At 48.9% G+C, this 12,778-nt stretch overlaps 3 protein-coding genes across 4 annotated transcripts in view; 2 read left to right on the top strand and 1 right to left on the bottom strand.

Annotated features, from left to right (window-relative positions):
- Positions 1 to 2,162: 2,162 nt before the first annotated feature.
- Positions 2,163 to 9,391, top strand: gla (galactosidase, alpha; the record flags this gene model as incomplete). Of its 2 annotated transcripts, XM_084469926.1 has the most annotated exons (7): positions 2,163 to 2,320; positions 2,537 to 2,711; positions 4,468 to 4,642; positions 4,966 to 5,057; positions 5,489 to 5,650; positions 5,927 to 6,124; positions 8,684 to 9,391. In XM_084469926.1, the coding sequence occupies 7 exons, from the start codon at positions 2,163 to 2,165 to the stop codon at positions 8,945 to 8,947; spliced, it is 1,224 nt and encodes a 407-aa protein (XP_084326052.1). In that variant the 3' UTR covers positions 8,948 to 9,391. The 2 variants fall into 2 exon arrangements, with proteins under 2 accessions (XP_084326052.1, XP_084326051.1); XM_084469925.1 differs by having other exon boundaries at positions 2,179 to 2,711.
- Positions 9,392 to 9,562: 171 nt separating this feature from the next.
- Positions 9,563 to 11,779, bottom strand: rpl36a (ribosomal protein L36A). Its single transcript, XM_084469815.1, has 5 exons — positions 11,744 to 11,779; positions 11,152 to 11,257; positions 10,579 to 10,646; positions 10,363 to 10,485; positions 9,563 to 9,639 (listed from the first exon to the last, which is right to left on the bottom strand). The coding sequence occupies exons 1-5, from the start codon at positions 11,744 to 11,746 to the stop codon at positions 9,619 to 9,621; spliced, it is 321 nt and encodes a 106-aa protein (XP_084325941.1). The 5' UTR covers positions 11,747 to 11,779; the 3' UTR covers positions 9,563 to 9,618.
- Positions 11,780 to 12,214: 435 nt separating this feature from the next.
- The window catches only part of btk (Bruton agammaglobulinemia tyrosine kinase), a 10,771-nt gene continuing 10,207 nt past the window's right edge, over positions 12,215 to 12,778 (top strand). Inside the window, exon 1 of the mRNA XM_084469402.1 lies at positions 12,215 to 12,309. The gene's annotated coding sequence lies outside the window, so the exon portion shown is untranslated. The remainder of the gene's footprint in view (positions 12,310 to 12,778) is intronic.

Below are 12,778 nucleotides of genomic sequence, written 5' to 3'. Positions count from 1 at the left end.
CCAGGGTTCTGTCCCAGTGGGAGCAACATTCCCAATATACATTTTGGGAGTGTGTATAGCAATGTGTGCACGCACACACACACGCACACACACATACATTTTGAAGAGTAAAAGACTATTTGTTTGTTTTCCATTAAAAGCGGTCCTCGGCTGGGAAATAAGAGGGAGTATCTCTCAGTGCATGTACTGTACCGGGATGAATTATTTATGAAGCTTTATTGATACAAATGAGTTGCGTTCAATGTGAGATAGCCTTAACATCTCCATGGCAGCAGGATAACGCCTGGGCTGAAACACAGATAGAAATGGTTCTATAGCAGGGGTGAGGGGAGAGCGAGTGTGAGAGAGAGAGAGAGAGTGAGAGAGAGAGAGAGAGAGAGAGAGAGAGAGAGCGAGAGAGAGAGGGAGAGAGAGAGAGAGCGAGAGAGAGAGAGAGGGAGCGTGAGCGAGAGAGAGAGAGAGAGAGAGAGAGAGAGAGGGAGAGAGAGAGAGAGCGAGAGAAAGAGAGAGAGAGAGCGAGAGCGAGAGAGAGAGGGAGAGCGAGAGAGAGAGAGAGAGAGAGAGAAAGAGAGAGAGAGAGAGAGAGAGAGAGAGAGCGCGCTTGTTCCATCAGTGAGCAGATCATCTGTGTGAGCGGTTCTCCACTCTGTTGTAATGATAGAAAATCCCTCACACCGACAGACCAGCGCATGGGAGTGAGGAGATGCAAGTGCATAAGAATTTGTGTTATGAAGAATGCATCCCTCTCTCTCTCTATCCCTCTCTCTCTCTATGCCTCCACGTATGGAACACCTGCAGATATCTTTATTGCAACTACCGTGTCTTCATGTTTGTCTCACATAATACATATAATAACGTACACATTTCTACCATTTTGGACACTAAATCAATAGATGATTCCCCACGGACAGGTGAAGCACAGCGTGTGTTCGCTAATAAACGTGATGGAAGGCTCTAAAGTGGCATTTGATGGAGCGGGGCGGGGGAGGGGCGCCTCCATAGATCAACCCCATAGTGCACCTGCTTGACAACAGAGAGCCAACCACAATTCATCTCCCCCCTACACACACACACACACACACACACACACACACACACACACACACACACACACACACACACACACACACACACACACACACACACACACACACACACACACACACCATGGGCCCGCCCTGCACTACATAACCAAGTTGGCAGCGTAAGTCAAGCCATGACAATCTGCTCAATTACACCGCGGCTCTGGAGAGAGGAGGCCTGATGGATCTGTGGAGCGGCGCTCGGAGCGCAGCCCGGTCTGCTGTCAGCCCCGCGGATTAACCCAGCGGTGAGCCGCGCCCGCCAGAGGACAGACAGGAGTGAGGATCACAATGGGGAACAAGATGCAAACTAGCTTTGTATCCGGATTGGACCATCCGTCAAACGTGGGAGTGGGGTGTGTGTGTGTGTGTGTGGCGGGGGGGGGGGGGGTCTCTCCGTACTGCGAGATGTGTGTGTGTGTGTGTGTGTGTGTGTGTGTGTGTGTGTGTGTGTGTGTGTGTGTGTGTGTGTGTGACAGCCAGTGATTAATTGTTTCCATCAGAAGCATCTCTCTGTGTCAACGGTGATGAGGTCTGGGGTTGAAATACACAGCCCTTGGCTTTTATGTTTTAAATGGGGTTAGGGTTTTATGTTATAGCTGCATTGTTCCTAGAGTCGATATAGACTGAGGCATTAAGACTTTAGATGTAAGACCATCAGAAATGCTTTATTTATATATAAATTCACCTTCTAAAGGGCACCTCAGAAGTAGTAAGAATAGTCAACATATTTGACTATCATTTTTATCGTAAAAAAATATATAAATAATGCTGTCTTAATTGACTCTATACGATAAGGCCAATAAAAACCAAGGAGGCTGTGTTTGCGGTATATTTGGTCATATAGCCCATCGTCCTCTCTGTGTGTTATTAATTGCGATCTCTCCTCATTTAAATATTGAATTGTGCGCGTTGAGTGATGATTCCTACGTCATCAGGAGGATGGGGAGCCTCTGGTCCTGAGCGGGCGATGCGGGACGCTCTCCTCCAGTGAGCGGGGCTCGTATTGTCTGGAAACCGGATATCTCCGTGTACGAACGCTTCCTGGTCGCCGATGCACTTCGCCCCTCAGATCCCACGATGCGGTGCACGGGACTGTTTCTGTTCCCACTCCTAATAAGTCATGCGGTTCAAGCGCTGAACAACGGCCTGGCCCTGACGCCCGTCATGGGCTGGTTGCACTGGATGAGGTTCATGTGCAACGTCGACTGCGACGCGGACCCCGACAACTGCGTCAGGTAGGTCGGGTCTCTCCGGGCAGTGTCCCGCCGCGTTCTCAGTCCAAACATGAACGATCCAGCGCGACTGGAACACACAGAACCGCTGCAGCCGACCGCCCAATACGGTGCAATAACCCAATTCACCACACCGACCATGACCTTTCCTACAGTGTCTATGCATCCAGGGAGTATGGGTAGCAGCCCTCTGGCCCCCTCCCTTTGTGCTGCTTGCAGTGAGCGGTTGTTCATGCAGATGGCGGACGTGATGGTGAAGGAGGGCTGGAGGGACGCCGGGTACGAGTACGTCTGCCTGGACGACTGCTGGCCCTCTCGCCGCCGTGACGCCTCTGGGGGGCTGCAGGCAGACCCCGCCAGGTTCCCAGGGGGCATCAAGAAGCTGGCTGACTACGTGAGCTGCCTGGTTTACCTTGTTCGTTATTAACTGCAGGTGCATTATTCATTATTAACTGCAGGTGCATCATGCATGATTTACTGCGGTCTCACGTCGACTATGATGCTACATGTAGGCCTACTTACAGGGCTCTCAAGTCTCACGCAATGGGCGTGAGACACACGCATTTCAACCCGTGCACACCACTTCGTATTTCTCACGTAGAGAAATGACCAGGATAGCGCCCACCAACTTGCGCCGCTATTTAACAGTGGAACAGGTAGGAATCAAATGGGTTTCCCGTACGTAGGGTAACCAGACGTCCTCTTTTGCCCGGACATGCCCTCTTTTTGAGACACTTAATGTGTGGCGGAATTTCAAAATCGTCCGGGATTTTATTAAAGCCTCATACATGTTCACATTGAATTTGCGTTGCGTTTCTCTGGGTCGTTCACAAACTAGTTAGGCTATGCCCTCCCCTACTCAGTTCTGTTCGCTTTGCATTGGTGGAAGTGAGTAGGGGGCGTGGTTAAGTAGAGCCTTCCGATTGGATGGTTTGACTTACTTAGTTACCGCCATGTTCTGTATTATTTTTATTTTTTTTACCATTATTGTTTTATAGGAACAAACATTAACGAATTTCTCCTACAGGGGATTGATAAAGTTGTATCTATTGAACAGAAAGAAACACTTGGTCATACTTTACACACTTTACCACAGCATTGGCCTACTGAATGCCACAGATATATTTTAAGCATTGGACTGAATGCCACATAAATATATAATTATGTTTTTGCACGTTTGCAACGTTTAAAATTTCAGGGAAAAGTATATGCCTCTACTGGTGTTTCTTAAGCCAATAGCCTTTTGAGGCAGTGTTGTTTCTGAATATTAGTGTTAAGAGCCAATAATGCTATCATACATTAGTCACCATGTCTGTGGACACATTTGTATGCAGTCACATGTTAATATACCCCCCACCCCCCGCCGCCGCCGCCAACAAAATCTCACTTTGAACTCAGTTCAAAACTTGAGAGCCCTGCTACTTATACAATACAACAGCTCAAATGTGTACACCACATTTGAGCTGTAACTAAGGAGCTTTCGATAAGTCGATCCCAAATCGATGACATTTGTATGGGTTACATATTCTCCCTCCCTTTTGCAAGCAGCTTCACAGTAATCCATACAGGACAGCTGCCGTTCACTTGTGTAAAAGACCCAGAAACAAGTCGATAAGTTTCTCTTCCTGGTAGACAAACGCGCTGCTTTTTCTCCAGTGTTCCGGCGCCACCTGGTGGTGAACCTGGTGGTACTACAACAACAACATCCCAAAGTTTTCTTAGAAGTCAGGTACTCTTATCGATAAAAAAGATAATGGGTTAGGTGCATGTACTAAGTACATGCTATCTATACAAAATATATAAATTCAAATGCTTATCAAACCTACAACTGTATTGATAGCATAGCCGCTAGTTTGTTTAACTCCCAGGTTAGGCCCCATTAGCTTTGTGCCACAATACTATCACGGGAGTTATAGGTTTGTGTTGTACTTCATACTTTTTTATCCACCTTGAACAATTTGGCCACTACATGTATGTACCTCTAATTAATCTGTAAAGTATAAATAACATAACGTATGGGTTGGCACATGGTTCTATGAACATCCTTACTGTACCGACAGCGATATATTGTTTCTCTTTCTCCTGTCAAATGTACTTATTGTAAGTCGCTTTGGATAAAAGGCCCTAAATGTAAATGTAATATCTTTCAGGTCCACTCTAAAGGGCTGAAGCTGGGTATCTACAGCGACGTCGGAGCGGAGACCTGTGCAGGCTACCCTGGCAGCCTGGGACACTACCAGAAGGACGCCCAGACCTTTGCAGACTGGGGGGTGGATCTGCTCAAATTCGACGGCTGCAACATGAGGTGGACTCAGCTGGCAGAAGGTCAGGTTGATCTGATGCAGTATGCATCTACACGGTTGATCTTTTGACAGGCCTCATCAAACACTGACACTGACACACTCTTAAATGTAATTTAAATGAACATTATTTTACCATGTGGGGTCATTTGCTCTCAAATGACATGTACCCTGTACCCTGCCTTTGAAAAAGGTTGCTAATTGGAGAAAGGCGTGAACAGCGACACTACTTAGAACCATTTCAATAGGATTCGTTTCCCCAGCTTGGACCACTTCACTGTAGTGCAGGTGACTTCCAGATTCAGTGCTGCACCACAGACTGACCCCCAGTGTGCTTTGCGGCTGCAGGTTACAGGAATATGTCCAGAGCCCTCAACGCCACTGGGAGCAGGATGGTTTACTCCTGCGAGTGGCCCTTGTATGAATGGGATTTCCACAAGGTGAGGAAGACTTTAGATGTGTGGTCCGACACACACATAAATCGAGGTTCTGTTCTGCTTACACCAGAGCAGACACCATACTGCATTCACCAGATCAGTAAGTTAACTCTTAAAGGATTATATATAATGCCTCCAGTCTTGAGTGTGACTGGCGCTACAAGCTGTTTGAAAGTCTGCCCTTTCCTTGTTTTAGTGACATCACAAGTGGCAGTGTCCACCTAGACGTGGTGCTGGATAGTATGCTGGATAGTACCCAGTGGACTGCAGCAAATGTTACTTATCTATATCCAGCATACATCTAGGTGGACACGCCCACTTGTGATGTCACTAAGGCACAGGGAAGGGCAGGCTTTCCAACGGCTTGTAATGGCTAATCACACTTACACCTGGTGGCATAACATCACCCATTTAACGTTGACTGTGCTTTCCAGCCCAACTACACGGCCGTCCGCGAGACGTGTAACCAGTGGCGTAACTACGCCGACATCTATGACTCGTGGAGCAGCGTCAAGTCCATCGCAGAGTGGACAGCGTTGCACCAGGACGTGGTGGCTCCGTGGGCCGGGCCAGGGGGCTGGAACGACCCTGATATGGTAGGGTTCTGGAGGAGCCCAGGGTCCGTGCAGACTGCATAACAACCAACACTACAACATGGACACTGTGCAACACTCTCTAGCTTATTGTGTACACAGTGGAGTCGTTTTTTTTTTAAGTCTACATTAATCACAAACATATACCTTAAAAGTGTTTGATGAGAACTGCCCTAACCCTAACAGCGCATATGTTAAACTCATTCGGAGAATATATATTTCCCCTATATAGCATTTTAACACGAGACATAACCCAATGCATCTTTCCCGGTCGTTCAGCTGGTGATTGGAAACTTTGGTCTGAGTCACGACCAGCAGGAGTCCCAGATGGCGCTGTGGGCCCTGATGGCGGCTCCGCTCCTCATGTCCAACGACCTGAGGAGCATGTGTCCGCGCAGCAAGGCCCTGCTGCAGAACCCACGCGTCATCGCCATCAACCAAGACCCCCTGGGCCGGCAGGGCTACTGCACGGCCACGGTAGGGCTACTGCACGGTAGGGCTACTGCACGGCCACGGTAGGGCTACTGCACGGCCACGGTAGGGCTACTGCACGGTAGGGCTACTGCACGGTAGGGCTACTGCACGGCCACGGTAGGGCTACTGCACGGTAGGGCTACTGCACGGTAGGGCTACTGCACGGCCACGGTAGGGCTACTGCACGGTAGGGCTACTGCACGGCAGGGCTACTGCACGGCCACGGTAGGGCTACTGCACGGTAGGGCTACTGCACGGCCACGGTAGGGCTACTGCAGGGCCACGGTAGGGCTACTGCACGGTAGGGCTACTGCACGGCCACGGTAGGGCTACTGCACGGTAGGGCTACTGCACGGTAGGGCTACTGCACGGCCACGGTAGGGCTACTGCACGGTAGGGCTACTGCACGGCAGGGCTACTGCACGGCCACGGTAGGGCTACTGCACGGTAGGGCTACTGCACGGCCACGGTAGGGCTACTGCAGGGCCACGGTAGGGCTACTGCAGGGTAGGGCTACTGTACGGCCACGGTAGGGCTACTGCACGGTAGGGCTACTGCACGGCCACGGTAGGGCTACTGCAGGGCCACGGTAGGGCTACTGCACGGCGGTAGGGCTACTGCACGGTAGGGCTACTGCACGGTAGGGCTACTGCACGGCCACGGTAGGGCTACTGCACGGTAGGGCTACTGCACGGTAGGGCCACTGCAGGGCCACGGTAGGGCTACTGCACGGCCACGGTAGGGCTACTGCACGGTAGGGCTACTGCACGGCCACGGTAGGGCTACTGCACGGCCACGGTAGGGCCACTGCACGGTAGGGCTACTGCACGGTAGGGCTACTGCACGGCCACGGTAGGGCCACTGCAAGGCCACGGTAGGGCCACTGCACGGCCACGGTAGGGCTACTGCACGGTAGGGCTACTGCACGGCCACGGTAGGGCTACTGCACGGTAGGGCTACTGCACGGCCACGGTAGGGCTACTGCACGGCCACGGTAGGGCTACTGCACGGCCACGGTAGGGCTACTGCACGGTAGGGCCACTGCAGGGCCACGGTAGGGCTACTGCACGGCCACGGTAGGGCTACTGCACGGTAGGGCTACTGCACGGCCACGGTAGGGCTACTGCACGGCCACGGTAGGGCTACTGCACGGCCACGGTAGGGCTACTGCACGGCCACGGTAGGGCTACTGCAGGGCCACGGTAGGGCTACTGCACGGCCACGGTAGGGCTACTGCACGGCCACGGTAGGGCTACTGCAGGGTAGGGCTACTGCACGGCCACGGTAGGGCTACTGCACGGTAGGGCTACTGCACGGTAGGGCTACTGCACGGCCACGGTAGGGCTACTGCAGGGTAGGGCTACTGCACGGCCACGGTAGGGCTACTGCACGGTAGGGCTACTGCACGGCCACGGTAGGGCTACTGCACGGCCACGGTAGGGCTACTGCACGGCCACGGTAGGGCTACTGCAGGGCCACGGTAGGGCTACTGCACGGCCACGGTAGGGCTACTGCACGGTAGGGCTACTGCACGGCCACGGTAGGGCTACTGCACGGTAGGGCTACTGCACGGCCACGGTAGGGCTACTGCACGGTAGGGCTACTGCACGGTAGGGCTACTGCACGGCCACGGTAGGGCTACTGCACGGCCACGGCAGGGCTACTGCACGGCCACGGTAGGGCTACTGCACGGTAGGGCTACTGCACGGCCACGGTAGGGCTACTGCACGGTAGGGCTACTGCACGGCCACGGTAGGGCTACTGCACGGTAGGGCTACTGCACGGCCACGGTAGGGCTACTGCACGGCCACGGTAGGGCTACTGCACGGTAGGGCTACTGCACGGCCACGGTAGGGCTACTGCGCGGCCACGGTAGGGCTACTGCACGGTAGGGCTACTGCACGGCCACGGTAGGGCTACTGCACGGTAGGGCTACTGCACGGCCACGGTAGGGCTACTGCACGGCCACGGTAGGGCTACTGCACGGCCACGGCAGGGCTACTGCACGGTAGGGCTACTGCACGGTAGGGCTACTGCACGGCCACGGTAGGGCTACTGCACGGTAGGGCTACTGCACGGCCACGGTAGGGCTACTGCACGGTAGGGCTACTGCACGGTAGGGCTACTGCACGGCCACGGTAGGGCTACTGCACGGTAGGGCTACTGCACGGTAGGGCTACTGCACGGCCACGGTAGGGCTACTGCACGGCCACGGCAGGGCTACTGCACGGCCACGGTAGGGCTACTGCACGGCGATCGGTCTCTGGCTCCAGTAGCAAGCCTGTGAAACACTAACCAAGGAAGAACCTCAATAATGCCTGGTTAAACATTTAAAATGGGGTATTCTCAATCTTCCCTATTCTTTATCTTTTTACTAATATACGTTCTTATTAAATTATTTTATGTTCTTTCTGTAAAGCGTCTGAGCATTTAGAAAAGTGCTGTATAAATCGATTATCTTATGTATAACCATTAAACAACCTTATATAATGGTGTAGAGTAGACTTAACTCACTAACTCTGCTACAAGTTTTAAAGTTAATTTGAGTTTTTCCTTAAACAGCTGGGTTCATTTGAGGTGTGGGAGAGGCCTCTCTCGAACTATGTCCTGGCTGTAGCCGTGAGGAACAAGCAGGAGATAGGGGGTCCACAGAAGCTGCCCGTCATGAAGGTCCCCGGCTGGAGGACGTGTGATTCTCTGTGTAACGTCACACAGATCCTGCCTCAATACAAAGAGCTGGGAGTCCAGAGGCAGCAGACAGATCTGGCAGTCGCTGTGAATCCATCAGGAGTGGTTCTGTTCACCATTCAGCCCATATTGGACTAGGAAGCCACTATTTGCAAAGATGTTTTAATGCTCACAACCAGCTGATGTATAAAGTAAATTCTGGTTAATACAATTGTCTGTCGTGCATACTTCTTGGTGTCATCTCTTGGACCCTCAAGAATCAGTCTGTTCTTCCTGAGCAGAATCTCCATCCGTCTGGTGAACTGCTACCGCTGGACCAGCATCCTTACTATCACAGTATACCATGTCCACAGCACTGACCGGAAAGCGTGAAATAGAGCGATCAGGTCATTTGTCAACAGTTGTGCTTTGAGTGAACTACGGGAGCTGATTCACCCGTTTGAAGCAGTTCATTATATGCAAGTCAGATGCAGCGCTGCCACATGCCTTAAATTCCACCTTCAGTGATCACTAGAACTGAGTTACTGACACCACATCTCACCTGCCTAATGTCCAGCCATAACATTGAGCATCACTCAACAAAATGAATTGCCAAATACATTTTGTATTTGAAGACTATTTGATCTGACTTCTGAAAAAAAACACCCCAGATCAGTAGATTTAGTTAATTGGCAGTAAAATCTTAATGTTCGAGCGCTTCTTAAGCACAAATTGTGGGAGCAACTTGAAATTAAATGTCTACAACAAAAACAATTTCAGTCTCCAAAATTTTATTAACAGTGACAATTTCCACAAGACACAGCCACAGCTTAGAACTGGATGACCTGGCCCTGAAAAAAAAACAGAGGGAAAGAAGAGGTTAAAGGAGCAGTGAAGAGCATGATTCAAAAACATTTACAACAAAGACACAGAAAGTACTCTGGATGGGTGACAATGTTTAACTAAAGGCGACCCAAGTTTACATTATATTAAGTATTTGATACCCAATCAGATTGCATAATCCACCAAATCCAAAATAAAACCAAACTTAGTAAGCAGCCAATTCAATAGTTAAATGCCCAAATATACCAAAATTCAGCTCCACTAAGGAAATGTTACACATTGGAATGTTTTCCATTGTTGGTTGGCCATCAGTCTCACAATTGCTGGCATGATTTTTCTGAGAGCCAATAGCGCAAGAAAATCAGCAAAACTTTAGGCTTTATATAGATACTCCCATTTTGAGTCAATAAAAACACTATTCCACAGCAGTGTTTTTTCCAGCTCCTGTTAAAGCTCCTTTCCATAAGCCTAACAAATGATTCCATCTACAGTACAGAGAGACTGACTGGCTGTTTAGTGATTTATGATCAGATTATGGACACTGCACCAACCGCATAGACCATGCAGTCCAACACTATAGTCAGTTGCCAAAGAGGATCAGTAATCGATTGTGGATATAGATTTAGCCTAGATTTTAGCCCATCACTACAGAATATAAGTTACTGTGAATATAGATGGAGCCGAGCCTGCCATTACCACAGTATGAGCCACCTGGTTGTGTTCAGGCTTACCTTTCTCTTCTTGTCACCTCCCAACTCAAAGTGCTTGCATCTCTTGATGGCCAGCATACGCTTTGATCTGCAGTTGGGCTCGACACACTCCAGCCTCAGCACAATCTTCTTTGTGGTCTTGGCCTGTGGACCAAATAAAGGAAGTATGAAGCACAAGATCACCAACGACGTCTTGGAAACAAGTTCCTAATCCGTCATCATTGGATTGAATGTTACCTTTTTCCTGAAGATGGGCTTGGTCTGGCCCCCATAGCCGGACTGCTTTCTGTCGTATCTCCTCTTACCTGGAAGAGCAGAAGATACACTGAGCAGCTTCTCCATTTGTCGTTTACATCTTAGCTCTTAGTAAGAATTTAAAAACAGGGCATTTCAAGTCATCACTGCAGGCAGAATGCGTAGGCTCGTTTGTAGACACAAGTGATTCAGGACGTTGAGAGCTTCTTTGCAACTTTCTCGCAACAGTAAGAAAATGTAAGTGCTCACAGAACGGTGCCAGTACATGACAAACGTAGGTTGTTCTGAAACCAAAGGCAACCAATACAGCGAGGATGACCCAAGCTGTCTGAGATATCAATGTTGCAGTGTTTCTCTCCATTTAATAAAATAAAGACATTATTCATGCACTTCTGTCAAGGGAATGGCGACTACTGCAAGGAATACACTTCCAGGTTACGGGCATATCGTCTGGAGAATGTTTTAAACTTTTCCATTCCAGTTTATTTGGTCACTTCAGCACATTGACAAACTAAACCAGGACGGCCCATCTGACAGTCAGTCGGTACAACATACCCTGTGCGTAAAGGGAATCCTTTCCCTTCTTGTACTGGCTCACTTTATGGGTCGAGTGCTTCTTGCACTTCTTGCAGTACGTCCTGCGGGTCTTCGGGACGTTCACCTACAAACACAGAAGACACCCATGTGTATATTGTATTGTATTGTAGTATGTATATACACACACATCACAGTCTACCGATAGAGCGCGGTGGTAGCAACACGCTAGCGTTAGCACGAGTGTTTATGGTCAAAATAAAATCTAACCGGTGGATTCAACTAGTTTGACAAATGCAATAGGACTTATTGAGAGCCACATTGTAAGCCCGGTTCTTATAAGTTATAATCTATGTTAATATATTCTTTCTTATAGAACACGCGTCAATAACACTGGACCGGTTCAGGCCTGACACTGCAGCCCTACTGGAACCACTGAGGATATAAAGAGCGATTCAACATCTAATAAAGCAACAATCTAACAAATGACATCGCGAATTGATGTTCAACAGTAAAGACTACAATCGTAAACAAATAGCAAGGAAGTAAACGCATTATAAGCAATAGGATTACGTTAGATTTGAAAAAGTATTGGCGAGAACAGATTCCCTACCATCGCTGCAACCCGATGCGGAGGAAAAGAGGGAGCCCTGACCCGGAAGCACTCTACTTTAAAGCAGCCGGGAGTCGAATTCGAGGTGCAGCATTTCTAAAAATACGCCCTCCAGTGGTTATATATTAATATATTAATATATCAGTATGAAAAAAATATCCTATCACAGATGGATACATTATTTTAAATAATTAAAATAAAATACAAAATAACAACACCAGACACATAAATACTTTTTTCTAACAGATTAAATTAATAAATGAAAAATTAACACATATTCCCAAGAAAGGCCAAACACTCTTAACTGTTGTCTGACCCACTCCCAGTACATTAGCACAGCGTTAATGTTTAGCCACATTCCACTTATCACAGGACAAAAAATGTTCAGAGAAGATATGAAAATGAGCAGAAAGAAAAAGAGGAAGCAAGTGGAGTCAATTCCTCTCTGTGGGTGGGGTTTAGGTTCTTAGCACACACTCACTCACATTACATGGAAGCCCAGTCGACCAGGCAGAGCTCCCACCATCCTCTGTGACCACCTCTTCTTCTCCAGTGTTGGCACTCAGGTAAGAGGAATCCAGTAGTCTACAATTATTGATTTAGTCCAAATGAACATAATTCTGTTAAAAGATGAACACCCTTCTTCATCACCTCCCAAACCGAAAACACAGGCTTTGTTTGTTAAATAGTCATCCATGTCTTGCTGGTTTTTGGAGCTAAATTGTCAATGATGATGGGGTCACCAGTGTGTATTAAGTGAGGTTCGACCATAGTGTCCCAGTTTCATTGGGATTAAACTACTTTGGTCCACTGGGAATTCCCCTTACCACACAACCATTATTTAGTGAATGAAAATAAATTTTAATTGGAAACCATTGTAGTTCTGTTGTCTCCTCTGGGGTTTTGCCAGGTTGTATACTATGATGTGTTTACCTACTGCTGTTGTTACTGCTTTGAGTCACTTTGAGTTTTCATACAACAGACTAAGAATATGTCACCTGCGCTACTCGTTCAACTGTTGGGTTAATGAGAGGC

The sequence above is a fragment of the Micromesistius poutassou genome (assembly GCF_964030765.1).
Source record: "Micromesistius poutassou genome assembly, chromosome: 6".
NCBI lineage: Eukaryota > Metazoa > Chordata > Actinopteri > Gadiformes > Gadidae > Micromesistius > Micromesistius poutassou.
This window is presented reverse-complemented; position numbering and strand designations above follow the sequence as displayed.

Excerpts from the sequence above, each read along its gene's own strand:
- rpl36a (XM_084469815.1), bottom strand. Across the intron at positions 10,647-11,151 it reads GGATTCCCTTTACGCACAGG|GTAAGAGGAGATACGACAGA; the intron begins GTATGTTGTACC and ends CTGCTCTTCCAG. Across the intron at positions 10,486-10,578 it reads AGCCCATCTTCAGGAAAAAG|GCCAAGACCACAAAGAAGAT; the intron begins GTAACATTCAAT and ends TTTGGTCCACAG.